The sequence below is a fragment of the Anabrus simplex genome, chromosome 2 (assembly GCF_040414725.1).
Source record: "Anabrus simplex isolate iqAnaSimp1 chromosome 2, ASM4041472v1, whole genome shotgun sequence".
In the NCBI taxonomy this organism is placed as follows: domain Eukaryota; kingdom Metazoa; phylum Arthropoda; class Insecta; order Orthoptera; family Tettigoniidae; genus Anabrus; species Anabrus simplex.
The window spans coordinates 750650553-750676378 of NC_090266.1; the positions used below are offsets into that span (position 1 = coordinate 750650553).

The following is a 25826-nucleotide window of genomic DNA, read 5'->3' on the forward strand; positions in this document are numbered from 1 at the left end:
GCTTATGGAAGAAAGAAGGTAGAACTGGCTGAGTCAGCAAAGAGGATGCATCTGGATGTGCTAGGAGTAAGTGATATTCGGGTAAGGGGAGATAATGAGGAAGAGATAGGAGATTATAAAGTGTACTTGACGGGTGTCAGAAGGGCTCTTTATCAGGAATACCATTGCACGCAACATAGTTTCTGTTAGGCACGTAAATGAGCGAATGATGTGGGTAGATTTATCAGTGGGAGGAATTAGGACAAGAATTGTGTCCGTGTATTCACCATGTGAGGGTGCAGATGAGGATGAAGTTGACAAGTTTTATGAAGCATTGAGCGACATCGTGGTCAGGGTCAACAGCAAGGATAGAATAGTGCTAATGGGCGATTTCAATGCGAGAGTTGGGAATAGAACTGAAGGATACGAAACGGTGATTGGTAAATGTGGGGAAGATATGGAAGCAAATGGGAATGGGAAGCGTTTGCTGGACTTCTGTGCTAGTATGGGTTTAGCTGTTACGAATATATTCTTCAAGCATAAGGCTATTCACCGCTACACGTGGGAGGCTAGGGGTACCAGATCCATAATAGACTATATCTTAACAGACTTTGAATTCAGGAAATCTGTTAGGAATGTACGAGTTTTTCGCGGATTTTTCAATGATACAAACCACTATCTGATCTGCAGTGAACTAAGTATCTCGAGGCCTAGGGTAGAGAAAGTGAAATCTGCCTGCAAACGAATAAGGGTAGAAAATCTCCAGGACGAGGAAATTAGACAGAAGTACATGGATATGATTAGTGAGAAGTTTCGAACAGTAGACAGTAAGCAGGTTCAGGATATAGAAAGTGAATGGGTGGCATACAGGGATGCTGTAGTAGAAACAGCAAGGGAATGCCTAGGAACAACTGTGTGTAAAGATGGGAAAAGGCGAACATCTTGGTGGAATGATGAAGTGAGAGCAGCCTGCAAATGTAAAAAGAAGGCTTATCAGAAATGGCTCCAAACAAGGGCCGAGGCAGACAGGGATTTGTACGTGGATGAAAGAAACAGAACGAAACAAATAGTTGTTGAATCCAAAAAGAAGTCATGGGAAGATTTTGGTAATAACCTGGAAAGGCTAGGTCAAGCAGCAGGGAAATCTTTCTGGACAGTAATAAAAAATCTTAGGAAGGGAGGGAAAAAGGAAATGAACAGTGTTTTAAGTAATTCAGGTGAACTCATAATAGATCCCAGGGAATCACTGGAGAGGTGGAGGGAATATTTTGAACATCTTCTCAATGTAAAAGGAAATCATCATGGTGGTGTTGCAAACAGCCAAGCTCATGGGGAGGAGGAAAATGATGTTGGTGAAATTATGCTTAAGGAAGTGGAAAGGATAGTAAATAAACTCCATTGTCATAAGGCAGCAGGAATAGATGAAATTAGACCTGAAATGGTGAAATATAGTGGGAAGACAGGAATGAAATGGCTTCATAGAGTAGTAAAATTAGCGTGGAGTGTTGGTAAGGTACCTTCAGATTGGACAAAAGCAGTAATTGCACCTATCTATAAGCAAGGGAACAGGAAGGATTGCAACAACTATCGAGGTATCTCATCGATTAGTATACCAGGCAAAGTATTCACTGGCATCTTGGAGGGGAGGGTGCGATAAGTCGTTGAGAGGAAGTTGGATGAAAACCAGTGTGGTTTCAGACCACAGAGAGGCTGTCAGGATCAGATTTTCAGTATGCGGCAGGTAATTGAAAAATGCTACGAGAGGAATAGGCAGTTGTGTTTATGTTTCGTAGATCTAGAGGAAGCATATGACAGGGTACCGAGGGAAAAGATGTTCGCCATACTGGGGGACTATGGAATTAAAGGTAGATTATTAAAATCAATCAAAGGCATTTATGTTGACAATTGGGCTTCAGTGAGAATTGATGGTAGAATGAGTTCTTGGTTCAGGGTACTTACTGGAGTTAGACAAGGCTGTAATCTTTCACCTTTGCTGTCCGTAGTTTACATGGATCATCTGCTGAAAGGTATAAAATGGCAGGGAGGGATTCAGTTAGGTGGAAATGTAGTAAGCAGTTTGGCCTATGCTGACGACTTGGTCTTAATGGCAGACTGTGCCGAAAGCCTGCAGTTTAATATCTTGGAACTTGAAAATAGGTGCAATGAGTATGGTATGAAAATTAGCCTCTCGAAGACTAAATTGATGTCAGTAGGTAAGAAATTCAACAGAATTGAATGTCAGATTGGTGATACAAAGCTAGAACAGGTCGATAATTTCAAGTATTTACGTTGTGTGTTCTCCCAGGATGGTAATATAGTAAGTGAGATTGAATCAAGGTGTAGTAAAGCTAATGCAGTGAGCTCGCAGTTGCGATCAGCAGTATTCTGTAAGAAGGAAGTCAGCTCCCAGACGAAACTATCTTTACATCGGTCTGTTTTCAGACCAACTTTGCTTTACGGGAGCGAAAGCTGGGTGGACTCAGGATATCTTATTCATAAGTTAGAAGTAACAGACATGAAAGTAGCAAGAATGATTGCTGGTACAAGCAGGTGGGAACAATGGCAGGAGGGTACTCGGAATGAGGAGATAAAGTCTAATTTAGGAATGAACTCGATGGATGAAGCTGTACGCATAAACCGGCTTCGGTGGTGGGGTCATGTGAGGCGAATGGAGGAGGATAGGTTACCTAGGAGAATAATGGACTCTGTTATTGAGGGTAAGAGAAGCAGAGGGAGACCAAGACGACGATGGTTAGACTCTGTTTCTAACGATTTAAAGATAAGAGGTATAGAACTAAATGAGGCCACAACACTAGTTGCAATTCGAAGATTGTGGCGACGTTTAGTAAATTCTCAGAGGCTTGCAGACTGAACGCTGAAAGGCATAACAGTCTATAATGATAATGTATGTATGTATGTATGTATGTATGTATGTAATAATAATATTTAACCATGCGAGTTGGCTGTGCGGTTGTGGTTGCATTGCTGTCGGCATGCATTCAGGAGATAGTGGGCTTGAACCCTGAAGATGGTTGTCGGTAATTTCCAGTTTTCACACCAAGCAAATGCTGGGCAGTTCCAAGTGTACAATACAAATAGACAAACTATGAATCAGACTATCCCAGGTTCTTTAGGTGGAAAGCTGACAGTGTGCAATGATAACAGACAGGAATGAACAGTATTTTCTGTACCGGTGGTACACCTCCACGCCGCTAATTCAAACTTTGCGCCAGTTGAAACTCCTCTACTGGAGGAAGTCTGAACTTTATCTACTGTGTTAATTCTCAAGTTTTTCAGAAGATGTCACTACTTGTAAATTTTGAAGTTTCTGAACTGGGTCGTTTTCGATGTACTTTTGTTTTGCCTGTAGTAAGAAGTGTGGACATTCTCTTCCAGATGGCACTACTGAAGGACTACAATTATGCACCCTAGTGCGAAGTGAAAGAACTGTGTTTTTGGAGAAATTTTTAATTCATAAGTTTGTTCTTTGTTAAATTTCTTTCAGTTATTGTTGAAGTTGGCAATATTAACCCTTTCTTTCCGCCAGTTTTGAATCCGACCAATAAGGAATTTCTGTCATTAATTTTCCACCAATAATGTGTTTCTTCTTCATCTAGTGTAGGGCTTTTCGTTGTTAGCCAATAAAATGATTGTGGCCAATAAAATGATTGTGGGCGGGTGTTGTCATTCCTGAAACGCCTCAAACATTCCACGAGGGTACATAAACTGCTGATTTTCGGGTCTCCGCGCCACTTCAGTAACATCTATCAGTGTGTAAAGTACGTAGCAGGGGGCGGGAAGCGCCTCTTTCTTCGGGCAGCAGTTCAACCACCAGGTAATGGCCGTTTAATAACTTCTTTTCTTGCTAGCTCAGCAGTTTAACTCTCGGGGCAGGTCCGAAGCCTTTTTACCATGTAACTTTCCTCTAAAATGTAAAGACACTTGGTATCAATTCTATCTTTTTATACTACATATTGGGATAGAGAGTGCTTAACCCTCTCGAGCTCCCACTCATATTGCATTGAGGTGAACTTATTTTCACAACCGTTTCTTCCTTAACGGAATGTAAATTGTCTCCTCCTATAAGTCACCTCTTTAGTATGGGACTAGTGCCAAGTAGGTTTTATATAAAGTGTATTAGGAGTGCAAGAACGCCTCCTCTCAAGTTGGTATTTTAGAGGCCATGTAATTGACCTGTTTCTTTACTGAATAGGCCTCAGGAGGTTGGGTATTGTTACCCCTGTGTTATTTGTGTTTGGAGGTCAACTTGAATGTGGAGATTGGTGTGGCCTTTGATAGGCTTGAACTTAAGAGCGAGTCGCTCTTTCTTAAATTTTGTTTTCTGCGCGCCTCGAGGAGGCTTTACTGTGTAATTGGGAGCAAGTGCTCCTGGGCATGATTGGGGTCTTCTGCCCCTTTGTTGAATCTTGTATATAGTAAAGTTGGGCTCATTGCTCAAGAATTAGGTGTCTGGCTCTCGGAGCCCAAATCCTGTAACACTGTAATTGTACATTTTCGAATTGTTACTAGGCTACTAAGTACCTGTTATATTTGTTTTTTCTTGATCTTAAAAAGAAAATATAACCTCGTTAAATTTTATCTTAACTTTAATTTCGTATTTTGAGACCTGTTCACCCCCGCACCTTCTTTCACCTCTGCTGATCCACCAAACCACGGTAACATTTTCTTCAGAAAGGATTTTAGTAGGTTTTATCAAGCAGGAAGGAAACGCTAAATTGGCCAAATGTAAAAAGAGAACATTTTTGACTAATTTAAGCATAGCGGGTAGAAGTAGAAGAGAAAATGCGATCTCTCCTCTAGTTCATTGGTCCCTCTGCTAGCAGAGCTCTTCCTCGGCTAACTGAGGATTTGATTTTGTATGTGAAAAGTCACAACTGAAATTACAAGCAGTGCCATCTGTATTTCCCTGGACTCCTAACACTGGCTCAGATATAAAGATGAGAGAGGTTAGGGCATGTAGGAGAGGAAAGAAAGAAGATTACCTGAGTGAAACAAATTCACATAGGTCATAGTGGAATAGAGAAGTTACTGAACAGAGCAAGACAGCTATTATTCACTAAAAGTCTTTGACAAAAGAAGTACGCCTGTGTAAACAGCTGCTCAGTATGTCAAATAATGCAAAGTAGTTAGTGTAGCAAACCACTCATGGGAAAGAAATCACCAAAGCTACCCTGGCAGTTAGCTGCACCAGATCTGTTTAGCGTTAGTGGAGACTATATCATCGCTGCTGACAGTTACTAAGGATTTCTTGGACATGGACACAGAAAAAAGCTCAACCTCTACAGAAGTCGTAAACCTCCTAAGTAAATGGTTCACAGTTCATGGAATTCCTGAAATGCTCATGAAAGACAATGAACCATAATACAACTCTAAGAAATTCACATCATTCTGCAAAATCTGGAAATTTTCATCACCAAATTTCAAGTCTGAAATAACCTAAATCCAACAAACTGGCTGCAAGATATGTTCACACAGCAAAATATTTGATCCAGAAATACATAGCACATATAAAAGATCTACAGTTACCCCTACAAAATATCTGTAACACACCCCGAAACAACATCCTTGGTTCACCAGTAACTATGTTTGATGGGACAAGCAACAAGATCTCTTTTACCAACCACGGTAGAAACATTAACACACTGAGGTCGCAGGTTATATGCCATACGGGCTGTGTCATTTGCTGTGAAGCACGAAGCCCGCACAGTGGACGTTCTCTGGTTTTCATCATTGTTACTAAGAAACAAACGTACTTTGTGCATTGATCAGCACAGCAGTATAAAATTTGGTTCATACAGTTCTCGAAAAGTATACAGAGGGTAGCAAACTACAGCTTTACACATTATATTCTTCCTTTCAAATCATGTCAGAGCTGTGCTGACTTGACAGCACTGTACACATAATAGGAGCCTCACGCAAACATAGACTGAACAACAGTGATTTATACCAATTGAACAGACCTAACAGATCACACAAAATAGTTATGTACTAAATATTATGAAGGTGTATCTCTCGTACAAACAATTCTGAATGGCCTAAAAAAAACTCAATGCCAGCCGTATTTTATTAGTTATATGTTGAACTTTTTAAAAATATGAAAAACCTACAAATTTCAATCCAATATTTCCATGGTAAGGATCTGTCAAGTGCAAAGTGGACCAAGTCCATTTTGACAATGTTGGTAAATGAGGAAAAACTGATTTCTACTATCAGAGCTAATCCAAAATCGTAATTTTTTTACACAATAGCTAACAAATAAGCAAGTTAATTTGTAGAAGCTGTGAAATCTGTAGTCAAAATTATCTGAGTATTTTTATTTGAAATTTGCAATTAGCCAGTTTTGTAAATGCCTAGGTGGTCTGAGAATCTATCTTTGAAAAATCATGAAAGTGTTTAGAAAACAAAGTCACATCAAGCAACATTGTCTGTATCATCATCCGTAAGTTCAAAATCAAGACCTTTAGCGTCATTTTCCTCATTTGGTGCTGCATCTCTGCAAGCTTTCTTGCTGCAGAAACACTTCATTGAAGAAATCCAATTCCTCCAGTTGCAGCTATGATTCCCCAAAGTGATATTCTTGGAGCTTCTTGATGACCTTTATTTTCGATAGCTTCAGTTTAACCCCCTTCGGATTCAGATCAGGAATGACACCTTTTTGGAAAAGTTTACCTCTTTCGATAGGAGTTTTGGGCTCTCCACATTCAAAATTGTAGAATGCTCTCCCCTTCTTAGTTGCTGTTTTGGCGATGATGAATTTCTTAGCCCTTTGAAATTGGAAATACAGCTTCCGGGACTCTTGGTGACGACATTGGCAAGTTGCTTTCAATTTCTTACTTCACAATTTTTGCCTCCAACTAAACTACTGTATCTTCAGAATTTTTCCATCATGTTGATGTAGACCAAAGCCTCTCATACGCTCAAAATCTCACGCGTGCAATCAGCGGCACAGAGTTCCTGCGCACAGTGCACCGGTCCCGCTCGGCTTGGACCAATGCTTCGTCTCTGAGCTACTCGGCTAAGCTCGGCTCAACTCAGCTCGGATTTGGAGCGCTACAGAGCAAGTGAGGAAGAGGGAGACGGGGAGCGAGCGAGACAGGCGTGGGGAAAGAGAGAGACAGCGCTATTGCTTCAAATCGAGGAGTGGGGTCTGCACTCGGGTCAACCAAGCGAAGTCGTCTTTAGCACCGTGCTAAGTGCATGCACCAGGCGCATGCACCCCGAGAGGCCCTGATGTAGACCTTTGGGTTTTCAGCCATGCTCATGTTCTTCAACTTCCTCTCCAAGTTTCCGAAGGTTCTATCGTGGGGGATGAATGAATGGCCTATGATCGGAAACCACATTTCTATCCTAAGGATGTGTATTGGAGCCTCGCATAAGAACCAATTCATCAGCATTCCAAACAGTCATTTTTCTGACCATCATATCCATTCAAAAACTATCGTATTTTGGTAATACCTTCGAAATCCACATGCACTAGTTGTTGATGTACAACAGACGCAACTTTGTCGTGAGCTTTTAGCGAACTCATTCTCTAACCAAACGTAGGACGTGATGTTTTCTGGAGTCTGAGTGCTTGTAGATGAGCCCTGGAAAATGGTTATGTTGTACAAGTAATAGTACGCGGCTTCAATGGAAACCTTTGGAAGCACCAAATTATTTTGGCAGTTGTGGCTGAGCATAGATCTCCATTTTCTTCATGTTTTACTGCACTGGCATGGCAGGAGAACAAATACAGATCTCCGGTTCCACCAACTTAAACTTACACAATCACAGCATTCACATTCACATTTTATTTCCTGAAAAGAGGACCTCAACTAAATGATGGAATCATACCCAGTTTTGTACCGGCACCCATTTCTTGTGGTCATATTTCCATGCGATCATAACCCGTTTTGCACCCTGAGCCAGCAGTCACTTGCCCCACTTTGCGGACGCATGCGTTTTTTAAAACGCACTTTAAAGAGTTTTAAGCCAAATTTGCTGCCTGACAATTAAACCCCTTGACAGCCAATAAGAAACTCTGCCTAGTAGTGCCAACAGCTCCTTTTATAAATTCTTGGTATTTGGCCCACTTAGCAAACAGGCTACTCAATTGTATTAGAGTTTTTACAGATATGAAGTAGAAAGTATGAACTCAAGTATAGTAAAATAAAACATTATGTAACTTCAAAATTTGTATTTAATTTTAAAATTCGAAATTAGTTAAAAAGACCAGTCCGGAGTATTAAAATGTATGAAAGTGAGCAAGACCTCAATGGGTTAAAACCAAAATTAATCACAGGAGAATATAAAGATTTTCACAAACTTCAGAAAACACAGGAGTAGTATCACGATCGACATTCACAACCTAGGGAAGACAATGTCAGGATGAAAATGGGACAAGAGACTGGATTTCATGCAGCAGAAACCCCAAATTTATACTACAAAATATACATATACACACAACGGTATATATACACACAGGGTGTTAGGGGTATGTGTGCAGATATTTCTTGTAACAATTGAGAACGATGTGTCGAACCAATATATATCAATTCTTTAGTAATCACCTGAAGTTACTTTCGTGAGCGAAGGGATATGATGTTTTTAGAGTATTTAATATGCCTCTTTGATGTGAATGGATAGCTTTGCTTTGTTTATGTATATGGGCAGCCTGCCAACGATAACAGCTGAAGACTGGTGCTAATGGGTCACGACAAGTTACGCTCCATTCTTGCCAAACTGGTTTTGTTCATGTGTTTGGGCAGCATGTCCAAGATAACAGCTGAAGGCTGGTGCTACTGGTTCATATGTTATGTAACATTCTTCGCAAACCAGTTTTGTTTATTTAAGGACAGCCTATCCAGGATAAATTGTTAGCATTTTGTTTCAGTTTCAAGATCTTCAGACGCCCTTGGCCATCGATCTCGGTTAATGGAGATATGATAAAGATGTTTCTATTGTGCTATTTACCAAATGATGACCCCACCTTAGCACACGGGGGCGAAACGCTGGCAATCAGGAATGAGCTGGAAAATTTATCAAGTCCAATAACGGATCAACTATATTGGTATTATTAATGGAGATATATTGAATAGCCAGTGTTAATGTGGGTTCTGTTGCTGTTAGGTCCTTTAGGGGATTGGGATATCTGTGGTTATCAGCCCCATGTTCTAGTGAGTGTGGAAATGGCCTGATCATATGTGTCAGTGCAGGGTCTGTAAGATTGTATGGTATTATAATTATTCGAGCATAGGGTTGGGAACGGCACTCCAGGACATGAAGTATGCTACTATTCCCATTTTGCATTGCATAAAGGGAGAATGAACAAGGCAAAATCATGCTCACGTATACGTAAACCATGTTCCTTGCGTCAAGGAAATAATACTTGGGATAGGATATCAAAATGAGTAGTATTGAAAGTGAATTACTAAATCACATCTAACGTTTTGTTTCAAAAGGATAATGTACATGTTATTAAACAACATAAATTAAACATACCTACAGCTTGTCCTTCCAAATGAAAAGAACATGTATGATGGTAAAATAAAGCATTATAACTCACTGCTGCATTTGCTGTGCTTATTAACTGCATAAAAATAGAAGTTTAAGGGTTGAGTGGCTCAGATGGTTAAAGCACTGGCTTCCTGGTCCTTACTTGGCAGGCTTAACCCTGGCTCAGTCTGGTGCTATTTGAAGCTGCTCAAATACGTCAGCTTCCTACCAGTAGACTTACTGGCACGTTAAAGAATACATGTGGGATAAAATTCCGGAAATTCGGAGTCTCCGGACAAAATTCTGGCACCTCGGAGTCTCCAAAAAATAAAAAGTAGTGGGACGTAAGTAATTATTATTATTTTATTTTTATTATTACTGAAAACCTACAACCTGTTTTCCAGTCAATGACCAGGTCAGGGATGGAATGAATGAAGCCCACATAGGAACTGTGCCAGCTGCCAAAGCCTGTTGCACTCCTCTGGGGCAATGGTTAATGACTGACAGATGAAATGAAATGATTGTGGAGAGTGTTGCTGGAATGAAAGATGACAGGGAAAACTGGAGTACCCGGAGAAAGACCTGTCCCGCCTCCGTTTTGTCCAGCACCTATCTCACAAGGAGTGACCGGGATTCTAACCACGGAATCCAGCGGTGAGAGGCCGACGCGCTGCCGTCTGAGCCACAGAGTGCACTGTGTTGGTGTGACGAAAAGCAAATTTTAAAAAAAATTGAGCATCTAGAACCAGATTGCCTACGATTAAAGGGAAAAAAGTATGAAACTTCTCAGTCCCGCGTAGCTTGCACCAATAGTAAAATTTGCCGGGGAGAAGCAGTCACGCCAACTTTGTATTGTAAGAAGCACTATCAAAGGTATCTCCACGGATTAAATTTATAGAAGGAAATGGATTATAAATTCGAGATAAGGTGAAATTTAGAAGCCTAACCATATATTAAAAATTATTAAAAGTTATTAATTGAGGGAGATTGACTGGCATAATTCTGAGAATTCATGCACGCTATTTGCTGATTGGCTGGAGGCAAGAGATGCTACAAACGGCGCAAATTTTCCCGCCCAGGATACGGGAGCTATATTCACGATTATATTAATTACCAGCAAACAAAATTAGTTGAGATTTGGCATAGAGGCTATAATAATATTATTACATCAGCGGATCCCAACTTTAAGCCACTGGCTGGCCCGCAAATAGTCGAATGAGGATATTGGAACTGCTCACTCTAAGGTGACCTCTCATGAACTCTGAGAAGGGGTGAGATTCATATAAATACATGGTCGTGGCGACGGAAGACTTACTCGTGAAGAATTGTTCGAGCTGTTACTACGCCAGTGTGCGTAATCACTCGTGAAATATTGTTTGAGGTGATATTATGTTAGGTAGCACAGTGATCCAGGATGTGAATTAGTACGTGTTACGGCCTTGAACAGTCTACTATTAGGAGTTCGAACATTTACGGAACTCATTAAATTGAAACCTACGGGTAGGACTGAGAGATTCTATCTCGAGAATAGTATATGTTACACGAGAACGGTTGCGAGTATTCGACGTAATTTCACCAGTGAACAGTCAATTACTAACTGATACCTGGTTAGCCACGCGAACGAGACGGGAGAAATGCGAACAGACACGAAAGTGCCGGGTCGGAATCTTGAGTACGCGCTGGGCCGTTGAAGGTGATACCGATGTATCCCATGTTCCTTAGTGCCCGGGGAAGGAGTGAAGAATGTAAATTTACATCAAGTGGGCTATATAAAAAGCCAATAGTGTAAAATTTTCTGAGTTAAATGTAGAGTGGAAAATATTCGCAAATGTCGCAATCGTTTTCATAAACATTTCAGAAAAAGTAAACTGACAAATAAAATGTGGGAATTACAAAGGAGATCTATGAGGAAGACAGAGTACGCAAAGTGTAGCACCGGTCCCTTTCAACAACTAAGCAGGCGGGCTGGCGCAGGGAGAAGGGAAACGTGCGGCAGGAACCAGAAGGAGGGGTGAGGGTAGGTGTGGCACGAGGCAGGCCTAGCATTGACCACCAGGTATTCATCTCTGTTCGTGCAGAACTTGAAATGTCGCAACTTTTAGGTCCCTCAGTTAACACCCTAATGAATGTCGGCACACAAAATTGATGCTGACATCTTTTTTACGTGTACCTCAATCTGTTTTCCAAGTTTAATCGCGATTGGAGACTTAACCATTGCCGAAGTTCCCTCGTTAGTGCAATAAACATGGTCGTAGTAACTTGTTATACTTCAATCAGTGATTATTATTCTGTGAACTAGCATTACAGAATAATGCTGCACCATGTCAGAGTGTTATGACTATACACAAGTACTGAATTGAGAGATATAGCAGCTGAACAACCAAAGTTATTACCAGATATTAAAGGCAACAAGAGGACAAAAAAATCAGAAAGCACATGCCAAAGGCATGCAAAATCTCCTTTAATCAAGGACTTCCAAAGAAACTGACAACCATAACAGAACCTATCAACTTAGCTTAATTATACAGTATCAGTATAAGAATGCATAAATAATTCAATACAATGAAAAGATTCATATACTGGAAAGGAATATGAACACTGCATACAGCATGTCTGGAAACTGAAAATTATCCTATCCTCTGTTGTTTCCTGTCTAGACATGTATATCAATGGATGTGCAGGAAGATCAATTTTTAACATAAAATTAATACTGATTTTCTGTGCAATGGAAAACTTTTCAAGTCTATCAGCATCATCAAGAAGTAAAACTATTTTCATGAACGTTCAACAGAAATAATTCAATTCCAAAACAGGCTTTCTTCGCTGCAGATCGAAATCTCTCTCATAAGACAAGGAATAGTATCTCCTATCTTGCTTCCTGGGAGCATATTCTGCCACCTGATACAAACTTTGTACAAGGAAGACTTTTGATCCAAGTATTTCACTTACCTCCAAGAAACTTTTCTTGCTGGTTGATATAAACTGAATATTGCTGCATCTGAAGAATAACCTCACAATTTGTTCATAGTAACAAAGACAACAGACAAATAAAAGTAACAGGTCATCAGCTGTTTTGGGTGAACATTTCAACAGACATTTACTGACAGCCACATGAATCTTAAGCAAAATTATATCTTCACAGAATGATGTGCAATGAAATTCTGTTTTGCCTAAGTGCTTAAATACACCACAGGAACACAATGAAAAAATCACTACTCATGCAATTAATAAGCCATGTGACACACCTTACAACTGCTGCCACCTCAAGAGTGATTACAGCAAACTTCTTCAAAGCACAGCACTGTAAACTGAAGATGAAACAGAATTACTGGGTATGTATATGCCCCTAAAACCCAGTGATAAGGTTCCAAATGGAGTTCAACCTCTGAAATAACAAAATCAAACATCAATTAACAGGAGAACTAGAAGCAGATGTTACAAAAGGTGAATAAACTTCTCAGACACATACGAAAACTCATACTATGTACGAGGACTTGAGGTCATGGGCCACGAAATAAGACAGGTGACTGATGAAAAGCAACCATACTTTAATCTTGGATAATGAAAAGAAATCCTAGGTCTCAGTCAAAGAATGTATCAAAACTGATACATGTGGAATGAAAGTCAAGAACTCAAACAAGCACCTAAAAACTATAATTCATACTTTCATTACATGAAAATTCTTCAGGTAGAAGATACAAGGTGCAGTACGATTGGGATGATCTATGCCATGCATCACTACAAACAAATCCAGCTACCTGTAGTTAACAGCGAAAAGCACTAAAGCAGAAATAAAATACAATAATACACAGAGGAATAATACTGGGAATGAAACTGATATCTATGCCTCAAGGGGAAAAAAAAAAACCCACCTCAACATACAAAAGTACTTCACTTGTCAAAAATACTAAGAACTTTCTCAACTCTTGCATGGTAAAATCAATGAGAAACGCAACAAAATGTCAGCAGAAATACAAAATGACTCAAAAAATGTGACAATTCAGCTCAAGTTCCAGGAATTCTTGATAATTTCTAACATTTCTCTCAGACCTCTGAAGCCAGTTAAGCAAATAGGTGTTGATGCTGAGTTCTCAGCCCAATGGCTAGGCAGACTAAAATCATACAAGAGGCTTGCAGAATAAATTGCATACTTGCCCAGTGCACATCAATTTATAAATGTATATAAATTCACTTCCTGGAAGGGAATGAGAAAATATTCAAATATTTATACATTGGCAGACAAAAAAATGGACCACTTTGTAAAAAGGAAATTCTAATTGTTCAACACCAATTATTAGAGGGAATTGTTCCATTAATTACATTAATTCTTACATTAAGGTGATTTCTAATATGTAATCAGCAGTTTTGGAGAAGAAAATTATGTTTAGAAATCATTAATAAACTTAAGGAGCCACTTTCCACCCCTGAGTGCTAGGCACTCAATTTTATTGCATCGGGTAGCAATAAAATCTTGTAAGTTTTACGATACTGGGGCGGAAGTTATTGATGGATTGTCAGTGTGAGACATAATATCTGACACAAACTAACATTTTCTTTCAGCTTGTCTTTCACATTTGACAAGATGCCTCTTTTTAACAATTGACTTCACGTCGCACCAACACAGATAGGTCTTATGGCGACAATGGGATAGGAAAGGGATAGGAGTGGGAAGGAAGCAGCCGTGGCCTTAATTAAGGTACAGTCCCAGCATTTGCATGGTGTGAAAATGGGAAACCACGGAAAACCATCTTCAGGACTGCCGACAGTGGGGTTCAAACCCACTATCTCCCGAATACTGGATACTGGCCGCACTCAAGCGACTGCAGCTATCAAACTCAGCAAGATGCCTCTTAGCCCAGAAGCCGTTGCAAGAGCAGTGGCACTGGTGGATGATGGACACAGCATTCGTTATGCGGCTAAAGCTATCGGTGCATCATATGGAATTGTCCAGCATGCTCTATGACGATTTTGTGAACTCTGTACCTATCACAAACAACGTGGATCAGGCCGGCGGAGGTTTACATCTGTTTGGGACGATAGTCCAAGGTTTCTGGTTATCCAAGTCTTGTGTGAATGCCTAACTACCACCATCCAAGCCAGAAATCAACTTGAGGCAGTAAGAAATATCACTGTGACTGTGAGGACTGTCAGACTAAGACTCCAAGAAGCCAAATTTCACTTCAAGAAGACCTGCAACTGGTCCACAGCTTAACACCAGCACAGAGCAGATCGATTACAGTTTGCGCGTCAACATTGGAATTGGACTGTGGAGCAGTGGTCAATGGTACTAATTCACCTCGCAACATATCGAAGAGGTCACCATTTTGAGTGGCTCCATCATGGTATGGGCCGATATCAGCTTCGAGGTCCAGACGGAACTTCCTTTCATCGATGGATGTGCTCTGAATGCACACTGTTACATCGTAGAGTTGTTAGAAGAGCATGTAATCCTCTATGCTATCTTAGTTGGTGAAAATTGCATCCAGATGCATGGTAATGCACGTCCCCATGCCACATGTGTGAACCCCCGAATGGCCAGCTTCCAGTCCAGACCTCAGTCCCATAGAACACCTGAGGGATATGCTTGGCTGAAATGTCCAGCGTCACAACTTTGAGACCCTCAACGAAACACTGGCAATACTACAGGTAGAGTGGGTCCTCATCCCCCAGGAAACGATCCAGGACCTCCTAGCTAGCATGCCGCGAAGGATGGATTCCGCAACCGTTGCCACGGGTTGTAACACCCGATACTAAGGCAAGGTAAGTGTAGAGTGTCATCAAGAAAACTTTTAGTGGTATGTTCATAAGTTTGCTCAGTGTAATACAATGTTGATTTAAGGCAATGAAACTTTTGTAAATTACAGCATAATGTTTATAATTCTAGAAATTACAGACTAGTTTCGATAACTGCAGCAACATATACCTTTCCAAACAAAATGATACGAGATACAAAATTAAGAAGAAACTCACCAATTTAGCGAATGAAATAAAAAAAATCCACACAAACCAATCACAAACTAAATAAAGATTTACAAAATAAAATAAAACAGAATGACATCGTCACAAGGGCAAACAAAGTAATAATGAACAAAAATTAATACATTAATAAGACTGAAGCCGTTTTCATGGATAAATTTTTCATTATTAAACAAAGATCCCACAGCCCAAGTCCAACGAATTTTCAAGACTTTGCTCAAAAAGTCATCCTTTTTAATAAATCAACAGGAATCACAAAAATAAATAAACATGAACGCAAAATATTCCTACAGCTAGAGCACTACCAAACATAGGATACACAAAACAGAAATTCCTATCAGACCAATCCTCAACAATAAAAATAGTCCCACATATAAAGCTTTTCACAGTTTATACATAATTTTCTTTAAAATCCTTAAAAATGTCATAATTCTCCACTAAAAAATTCGGTTGACTTTTGTGAGAAGTTACAAGATTTTTTGTTTTTTTGCTAGTTGTTTTACGTTGCACCGACACAGATAGGTCTTATGGCGACAATGGAATAGAAAAGGTCTAGTAGCAGGAAGGAAGCGGCCGTGGCCTTAATTAAGATACAGCCCCAGCATTTGCCTGGTGTGAAAATGGGAAACCACGGAAAACCATTTTCAGGGCTGCCGACAGTGGAGTTCGAACCTACTATCTCCCGAATACTGGATACTGGCCGCACTTAAGCGACTGCAGCTATCGAGCTCGGTGGGAGCCTAACTATGGCTCCAATTTTTAGAATGAGAATAAGTGGATGTAAACCATTTAATTCCAAGAAATTCAAGAATTATGTAGGAAAATGAAGTAGCCAGCTTTCATCTTCAGTATAAATTTGTTGATGCTAGTGTATGGTTTTGAATTACCAGGTATAAGCCCAATGACTTTCAAATTAATGAATGAATTAATTAATTAATTAATTAATTAAATTAAGAATGGTAACTTTTGAAAAAAATTATATTTTTCAAAGAAGTGAAAGTTTTATTACTATTAAGGTTCATCGTGTGCTAAAATTCTAGCTGGTAGTTCAATAACATTTCATCCTTCACCATCTACAGCGGGGGCAGTCGCCATTACAGATTTCTTGCAAAACAAATCAGTGAATTCTATTTCTTTGGTGGTTTTGCCCTCATATTTTTATATAAGTGGCATATTTTGAAAAGGGTTCAAAGAGAAGATTATTAATACAATTATAAATAAATATGGTCTAGAAAACCAAGAATGACAGCAGAGAGGATGCCCGTGCTGACCACAACATCTCGTATTCTGCAGGCCTTCGGGATGAGCAGCAGTCGCTTGGTAGGCCATGGCCCATCTGGGCTGTTACACTATGGGGTTTGGTTTTACAAGTAAATGATTGTTTGGCGATAAGTATGTAGCAAAACAAACAAAACCTTTATGAAATTTCTCCCAAGACCAATAATTTTCCCACCAGAAGGAATGGAATCTCTATACCTATGATATATTTTAGAAGACGATTCACACACATTAATGAATGACTATTCGCCATTGGGACTTTATCCCGCATTGAGCCGTGCTAGTCAAATATCACGGGCTGCTTTGAAATTTAATTTTAAGCCAGACCCCTAATTCTCACTTAAATTTAGAGAAATGTTGAATATAATGTGCACTGTTCAACAGCTGGGCAACAAAACAGAACACAAAGTACCAGCTGACCAGTAAGATGTTGACTGCAGACGTGCCTACTCCCCTTCCACCTCCCCTATCATGCCTGCTGCTCAGCACTCTCACAGTTCAGGCGGGCTTGGGCTCGCCAGTATGCAAGCACATTAGCCAATCAGAATGCTACGTTTTCTTTAATAATTTAAAAAATATATGGCAAGAAATTGTGCTTTTAAAGATTCTCTGTAAATCTACCGGCCAAGAGCTTATCGTCAGAATGCTTTACGATGTCCACTGGTTCGGCCGTTCTCTCAAATCGATAGAACAAAAATCAGCCTAGTGTTTCAAATATATAGATTCAGTTTTGGAACACATCATTACGTAACAAATTCTTTGTAAAGACAACAAATAGAATTTTTTTATTTATTTTTTAAATCTCACCTAAAATTAAGGTATGCAGATTATTCATGTACTGTATATATGGTATTCATAATGAGAGTTGAGCAGAACACCAGACAGTTTAAGACATGTCAATAATACTCACTGTATGAAGACGTCCAGACTATAGCAGTTACAGTTAGTTTAAACAACTGCTGACTGATAATTCATTTAATTGAACTTCATGTTTAAGCAAATATCTAATTATAAAGACTGGTGTTACAAAAATATGCACATATTAAAAAAAGATGATACCTGTGATCATTATTTGGAAATCACTGACAACCACATCAATGAGCCACTGCACTATGACCACCTGCCTAATACTGTGTAGGACCACATTTAGCCCCCAAAATCGCAACCACCACAGAGGCATTGAATCAATGAGGTGGCAGAAGTTATCCTGAGATATCTTATCCTGAAAGAGCAACAGCAGACCTTCCAGCTGGCGTACATTGTGAGCTGATGTTGATATAGCATGAACTCGCTTCTCCAAGTCGAACCGCTAATGTTCAATTGGGTTCATGGTCGGGCTATTTGGGGCCATGACATTAAAACAAATTCACTGTAATATTCCTAGCATCATTCATTCACAATCCCAGCACTGTGGCATGGCACAGGTTCCAGCTAGAAGTGGTTGTCATAGCCGGGAACACTGTTGCTATGAACGGATGAATTTTGTTACTAATAATGTCCAGATACCGAACAGTTGTCACAGATTGGTGTATTCCCATAATGGGCTCCTGTGTATCCCATGAAAACATTGACTAGACCATCACATCTCCTGTAGCGGCCCGTTTCCGCCCAACAGTGCAACCAGGTGCCATAGCCTCCAACTGCAAGGGGCATAAATATGCACGGCCATTGGTATGATGAACTGGGAATCTGAATTCATCGGATCAGATGACATTTTTGTTCCCAATCATCTGCAGTTCAGTGTAGATTAATCTGTGCCCACCTGATATGCTGCTGTAAGTGTAATGCAGTCATCATCGGGCACGAAAGGGTCTTAAACTCCTCAGTCCATTACACAGCAGTTTTCACTGAACCATGTGTTGTGATATATTGACCTGGTCACCACTGAGGTAACTCCAGAGTACTTGAACTGTGGTGTTAGGGTCGGTCCAAACGATGTGTGATAGCATCCGCTGGTCTATGGAATCAAAAGAGCCACTGTTTTCACATGCGCACACACACACATGTGAATGACATTTTGTTGCTCGCTTGTCGCTACAACACTTTTGAGACATGCTCATGACAGCGGCACAAGAGCCGCCAACAAGCTGCACCATTACACAAATACTGGTATCAAGGTGATGTGCAATCTATCTCTGTACCTCTAACTCTGAGAAACTGTTCGCTTTTGCTATGCTGATGCTGGAGACACAACTAACAGTGAGCCATCAGTCCTGCCCAATGTATACAATGCTGCCACAGTGTGTCACGTGTACCGCTCCAGTTGCAATAAACATTTCCGGGGTCGGGGTGTTCATAACGTAATGGCTCAGAGTATTTCTAATGTACACCAAGTACAGTACTTTGTGTATTTATGGACATTACTGTATCTATTCTGTGGTAAAGTGTCATTTACATTAAAGGGTAATTTGAATAAAAAATAAGTACTGTACCTGCTATACAGGTAGATACTTAAACCCTCCAACTCTTGTATACTACAAGAGTTAATGTAGTGAGTGCATGGAAATTCATGCTTCTCCATAACAGTAAGTTACCTTAAAATTAAATTTTAAAATAAGAAAATAATCCCAAAATAAACTTACCAGCAATAAGTGGTGCACTTCTATCACTTGTAACTGTCTTCTTCAAGGTAGTGCCCTTGCGAATGGACTGCAACAGCATACCCCTAGCATTGTTGTCCACACTCCCTCCAGAGGTAGGAGGTGGTGGTGGACCAGGTGGGGGTGGTGGGGGTGGGAATGGCATTATACTACTCCCACCTCACCCACTAACTAAACCTACACAAAGAAATAAGTAAATTAATATTTAATGAAGGCTTAAAGACACGGGGCCAGATTTGGTAAAAATTTGGCTGGATAGTGATGAAGACGAATGGATAGTAAAACATGAAGGGACGTTATTTTCATCTTCCTTGAGAATTCATTATAGGGTTTATGAACTTTCTAGGTCATCATCTCATGCGTAAACAGTATAGAACCAGTCTCATAAGAAATGTAATACAGTAAATTGTGAGCAACATTGTCACAGTGTTTTGCACGACAAAGAAAACTTTTAGTAATCATCTCCCATGTTAAGAGTTCAGTTCCTTGCTTGCATAGTCAACATCCATTAGCATATACGTATTGTACTGTACACACTATATACTATAGGCTCCGTACGTATAGTAATGTACTGCTGCGGGTGGAAATTATGAGAACTACTTAGGGGCACCTTCATCAGAAGCTGACCTTAAGAAGCTGGAATATGTGTTATGTTCACATACATAAATTCAGTCATTTTACAGCGGCCCTCTTATCACTGAATCCCTCTCCATATTCTTGTCTAAAATCATTATTAGAATCTAAAACCACATTCCCTACGTGTTGATCTGGTCATGTTTGTGATATACTGTAGATAACTGCTGTGATGAATCACAATGACATGAAGAGTAGAACCTTGTGTCCCTGTACATTCTTGATCCCAAGTTTGGCTTTGTTTTATTTTCGACAATGTATACGATACCTACGTATGTTCTTTCAGCTAATTTCTTATCTTCCCCCCCACCCATTTACAATTAACATTATCATCCTTCATAGTTTTGGCTTTACTCGATAAAACGACTAGTGGCTGCGTATAGCGCAAAAGCGGAACCCAATAAATACATTAACAAGGAGAAGAAGTAGAAGAAGAATCATTGTACAATGCTGTCTTCTGTTGACTATTTTTTAATGTCATAATTTTTGGGCAGAACTATATGCTTGTTGTTGGCTGCACTAATATATACCGTAATACAAAGGTTTTCTTCACTACCTCATGAAATGCATTAGAAAAGACTGTGAATCATAGCAGTAAATCGCAAGAAGTAATTCAGGATTTATACATTTTAATTAATACAAAATAACTCTTTACAACATATATTTTAACCATTTTACAAATAGGTTAACAATTAGAAACAAAATATTATAGCACTGTTATATCTGCAAAGCAAGCTGCAGTAGGCCATCTTTTTTAGAGCGCACACATCATAATACACACATTGTACTGTATTGCCATATTCTTAATTATAACCAGTAGAATAATAATAATAATAATAATAATAATAATATACTGTACTGTACTACAGAAGAAGGTGTGAAATTTTATAGTATTCCGTTACAACCTAATGAAATGGATTTGGAAAGGCAATAGACAAATATAATTACATAAATAGGCGTCCATTATGCAATATCAATCTCTCACAGAAATACCGTATTTTACATCCGTAAATTCATGTCCTCATCCCAAGGTGGTGCATTTCTTTTCAAGCAAACCCCTAATGGAAATGAGCTGCATGCACCGTTTTAACCATATACCAACCCTCATGTCATTCTTAAGTTTCTGGGAGTGTCAGGATTCAAGCTCGAGTCCCCGAGGAAGGCAGCTAGTAGCGCCAACCGTTATGTTACAGAGGTGGACTTGATCATGTTGTAAATATAGACAAACAATATAAATAATCACTTATTGGCAACTTTAAGTGATTCTGAACTTTTCTCATGCATAATTTTTGATAGTGTGCATGCGGTTTCAATAGGTCCAACATCAAGCCTGAGCCTTTTTATCAGAAAAAGTTCCTCCACTCTTTTCCCCTTGTTGTAGTTCTCTTTCGCTACATTTGCTATTTGCTTTACGTCGCACCAACACAGGTAGGTCTTATGGCGACGATGGGATAGGAAAGGCCTAGGAATGGGAAGGAAGCGGCCGTGGTCTTAATTTGTTTTTGCTAAGGGCTTTACGTCGCACCAACACAGATAGGTCTTATGGCGACGATGGGATAGGAAAGGCCTAGGAGTTGGAAGGAAGCGGCCGTGGCCTTAATTAAGGTACAGCCCCAGCATTTGCCTGGTGTGAAAATGGGAAACCACGGAAAACCATCTTCAGGGCTGCCGATAGTGGGATTTGAACCTACTATCTCCCGGATGCAAGCTCACAGCTGTGCGCCCCTAGCCGCATGGCCAACTCGCCCGGTCCCTACCTTTGAGACGCGAGGTTGAGACCATTCACACAATCGATCAGTACGCAAGGTGACATGTTCTGAGCAAACTGCATAAACAACAACTGAAATATGCTTACATTTCACAGAAACAATTATTCGCCTTCATGAAATAATGATTGTTACCAAGGACTTCCTTAGAAAACATGGTTATGTTTAAAATTACTAAAAATTTAAAATTAATCGCCTCCCTAGCAGCATTAACCTATGCTAACACGATATCATATTACAAATAGACCAAGGATATTTTCCATAAGACAGCATTGTTGAATGTGTATATGAACACTACTGTCGTTATCGCCACTGGTAGGTAGGATATCCAGTGAACCAATGTTTCTTCTGATCATATTTGAAGTTATTTCTCTGTTGCTATTTCCTGAGAACAGTTTTTCTTGTAAATTTATTTCATGATCATTTTCTGCAAGTTTGGAATAATTTGGCCAATTGTTGTTGCATAAAACACTCTGAAATCCCACTGTTACTATTTAGTCGGCCATGGCAGCACGCGGTGAGACGACAGCGGATACGTGCACAGTGAAACACATTAACTTACAAAGTTTGCCACTTACAGCACAGCCGTGCAATCTCCCATCAGCGCAAGGAGCCTATAGTACTGTAATCACGTGTGTGCATAAACATTTTTTATCTTGTGTCCAAGTGTAGTGGCTTATTTAGTTAACTTTACTACAGCAATGGGCCCCGTGAAGTAAATGCTGGAAAAGGAAGGCATCAAGGAGGAGACAATTACAGAGGAATTGAAAGAAATCATCAAAATTATGAACAACTTATGTGTGTAGCCATTATCGCAAGACTTTATACAAAGTCTACATTAACCGTTTGCAGAACATTAAAGAAGAACTAACGGGTCCTGATGCAGCAAAACGAGTCACAACTGTATCAAAGCAACGGCCAGGTGTCCTAGACGATATAGAAAAGTTGCTTCTCGTGTGGATATATGAAAAGCAACTGTCAGGTGATACTGTGATCAAGAACTTAATCTCCCATCTTCTACGATGGCCTCGTAAATAAGCTTCTATGTATGTCAACAGAAAACGAAGAAGGCTTCAAAGACAGCTTTAAAAGGGGAAAAGGCATCCATAGCGTCATGAAACATGGAGGGGCTGAAATTCAGATAAGGCAGCTGAGGGATTTGCTGCTGAGTTCCAGAAACTCATGGTTTTGGAAGGATACCCACCGCAGCAAGTTTTTAACTGCGATGAGATAGGCTCTTTTGGAAAAGCATTACAAAGAGAATGCGATGCCTAGTCACGAGCCCACAAAAAAGATATTCAAGATTTGGTGGAAGAACATGACCAGGAGCCAATCACCAATGAACTAATGGATCTTATCATGAGAAACACCAGGGGGTTATAGAGGAAATCTCACATGAGGAGGAGAAAAAGGTAGAGGAATATCTACTCCAAATGAGATTAGGGAGATTAGGGAGGAGTATTAAAAGTAGGAAACAATCCCAATGTTGTGTGCCAATGTAAGTGGCATTTTAAAAGGCAAGCCCTTGATCATGTATCATTCCAAGAATCTATGATCGTTCAAGAAATGCAAGGTGCAGAAGAGCCAGTTAAAAGCTAAGTGGAGGTCCAAAGGCAAGGTGTTCCAGACATGAAATAAGGATTATCTCAGAATTTTCCTTATACATTTTTTGGAAAATCCAGACAAAAAGCATGGCTTAGAATCAAATTATTTAACTATTCCCAGTTTTAAGTGTTTTTAACGTTCTTCTTCTTCTTCTTCTTCTTTTATGACCACATAGGATCACTTTAGTCAGTCCGTCGTTCAGGTCTCTTTGAAGGGATTGTTCGGGCTTTGCGGTCCTCCCAGTACTTCTTCAGACGCTCCGATCTTCGTGCCCTTTCCTCAGTTGAAAATGTGCGTGTTGTTGGTTTGTTTTGTGTAAGGGTAAAGCGGAGGTTTGTATTCTTGAGTTTTGTATTCAATTTTATCTTATTTTTGGTGTCTTCTGTTGTAAGGCCTATTTCCTTCAGATCCTCTCTTACTTCTCTGATCCATTTACATCCTGTTGTGGTATTTTTTGAGACGAGATTGTGTTGTACTAGTTGTTTCAGAAGTCTCGAGTCCTGCATCCTCATGATATGTCCAAAGAATCCCAGTCTCCTCTTACGCATAGTATCTGTAATGGGTTCTAGCTCTTTGTACACGACTTTGTTAGGTATTAACCGCCACTGTCCATCTTTCTGATATTTTTTGTTGATACAGGTTCTTCCAATCCTCCTTTCAATTTTCTGAAGTCTGTCAGTCTTTGATTGTTTATTCAGGTAAAAGAGTGTTTCTGCTGCATATGTAGCTTCCGGTTTTATAACTGTGTTTAACGTTCTTCATAATCACCAATGAATGAAAATAATACTGTTCACAGAGCAAGATGGCTGCAAGGTATGGTTCTTGTACTTGTAAGCCCGCATTCAAGAGATGCTGAATTCGAACAGTGTCTGAAATTCTGAAGATGATTTTCTGTGGTATTCCATTTTCATACCAGGTAAATGAAAGGAGTTGTACCTTAATTAAGGACACAGCCCACACCTTCCCAGTCCTAATCCTTTACTAAACCCCTACCATTGAAAACCTCTATGAGTTGGTCCAACAATAAATATAAAGCCAAATTTGTTCCAAAGGGTGTCCCACAGTTTCACAAGGCAGAAACTCAGCAAGTTAGAATTTTCACAAGAGATGAAACTGGGGCCAACTAGTTCCATCCGAGTCTTCTCCGATGGCCAACAAATTATAAAACCCAAAGGTCAATGAGTACTGGAAAGTGCATATCTGCTAATTTCTTTACAATGAGGTGTCATCCAGCATCCATTGTTTGTTAGTCAGAAGGCACGTCACTGAAAAGTGGTATAGTGAAAGTCACTTTCCCACAGAATTCAATAAAATCCATAAACGGCAGCCAAGAACTGAGCTAAAAGGCATTTTGTTGCACTATGGCAATGCTCCAAGTCACATTCCCAACATAATATTACATACTTAGACAGCACAGAAGCAGAACTGTTCTTGCACCCACCTAAAAGTGGACATAAAATCGTCCAACTTCATTTTTTTTTTAGTGTGAAGAACCGGCAGCATAGACGAAACGGTTGTCGCCTAAAGAAAGAAACTGACTGAAGTACATGAAAACAACTGGCATCAGTACTATAAGAAATTGTTCCAGGCAAGTGACAATGTACTGCCAAGGAGAAAAGGGAATATGTTGAAAAGTTAATGCGAGCAAAATCCTTTGCGACTAAAATATTGAATATTTCCAAACTTATTCAATGATCCTTGTAAATTAAACCACATGACAGGTGAATGTTGAATTCTACATGTAAAAGATGGGAGGGGACAGAACATACTAGGTGGTTCACCTGCCCCTTGTGTTCTAGTTTTATGCAACCTGCTGCTTTTACTACAACTCTGAAATGCATCGGTACCTCTCCCTAAACCAGGGTAATAAAGGGAGATGTGTGGTTACGCGTTAGAAAACAGCAGGAATCTTGAGTGCCACTATTAATTCATTATGAGAGCCACGAATGACCCCACAAAACTAGCACAGATGTGAAGAACATGTACGGTACCTTACAACAAGAGGGGCACACACAGACCAGGAACAGGTATTGTATAGGCTGGGAACAGAGAACTGCCCGCAGATGTGTCAAGCCTCACAATTGGTGTGATACTCCTCAAATTAAATTACAAATAGAGAATAATGCTGAAGAAGAAAAGAAAATAGAATGAGTTACATTATAATAACATGGGAGCTACAAAGGCCCACTGATCAAACAACCATGACAAAGAGCTTTAAAAATCAAAAAATAAATTATAACAGATGCTAAACCATGCTTTACAGCAATGCCTCCCAACATCCTTGATGAAATCATATGTGATGATTTACAAGGAGCAACTGTGGACATATATAAGACCATGGAAACCATGGTACTGTTTGCAGCAAGGTGGCTATGACTGCTAACCAAGAACTTGAAATCAACATCCAACTGCCTGTCCACATGATTATTCACAACTGCAGCAACAATGATGTGAGGGAGAAGGTGGTACGGAAGAAAATCAAATATTTAAATGC

At 39.8% G+C, this 25826-nt stretch overlaps 1 protein-coding gene across 2 annotated transcripts in view; it reads right to left on the reverse strand.

The window, feature by feature from the left end:
- Positions 1–25826, reverse strand: part of LOC136864433 (WAS/WASL-interacting protein family member 2) — a 192478-nt gene that overhangs the window by 114872 nt on the left and 51780 nt on the right. For both annotated transcript variants that reach the window (XM_067141424.2, XM_067141423.2), the window contains exon 3: positions 19311–19505. In XM_067141424.2, coding sequence (XP_066997525.1) covers positions 19311–19473 — 163 coding nt within the window. In that variant the 5' untranslated portion in view covers positions 19474–19505. The remainder of the gene's footprint in view (positions 1–19310; positions 19506–25826) is intronic.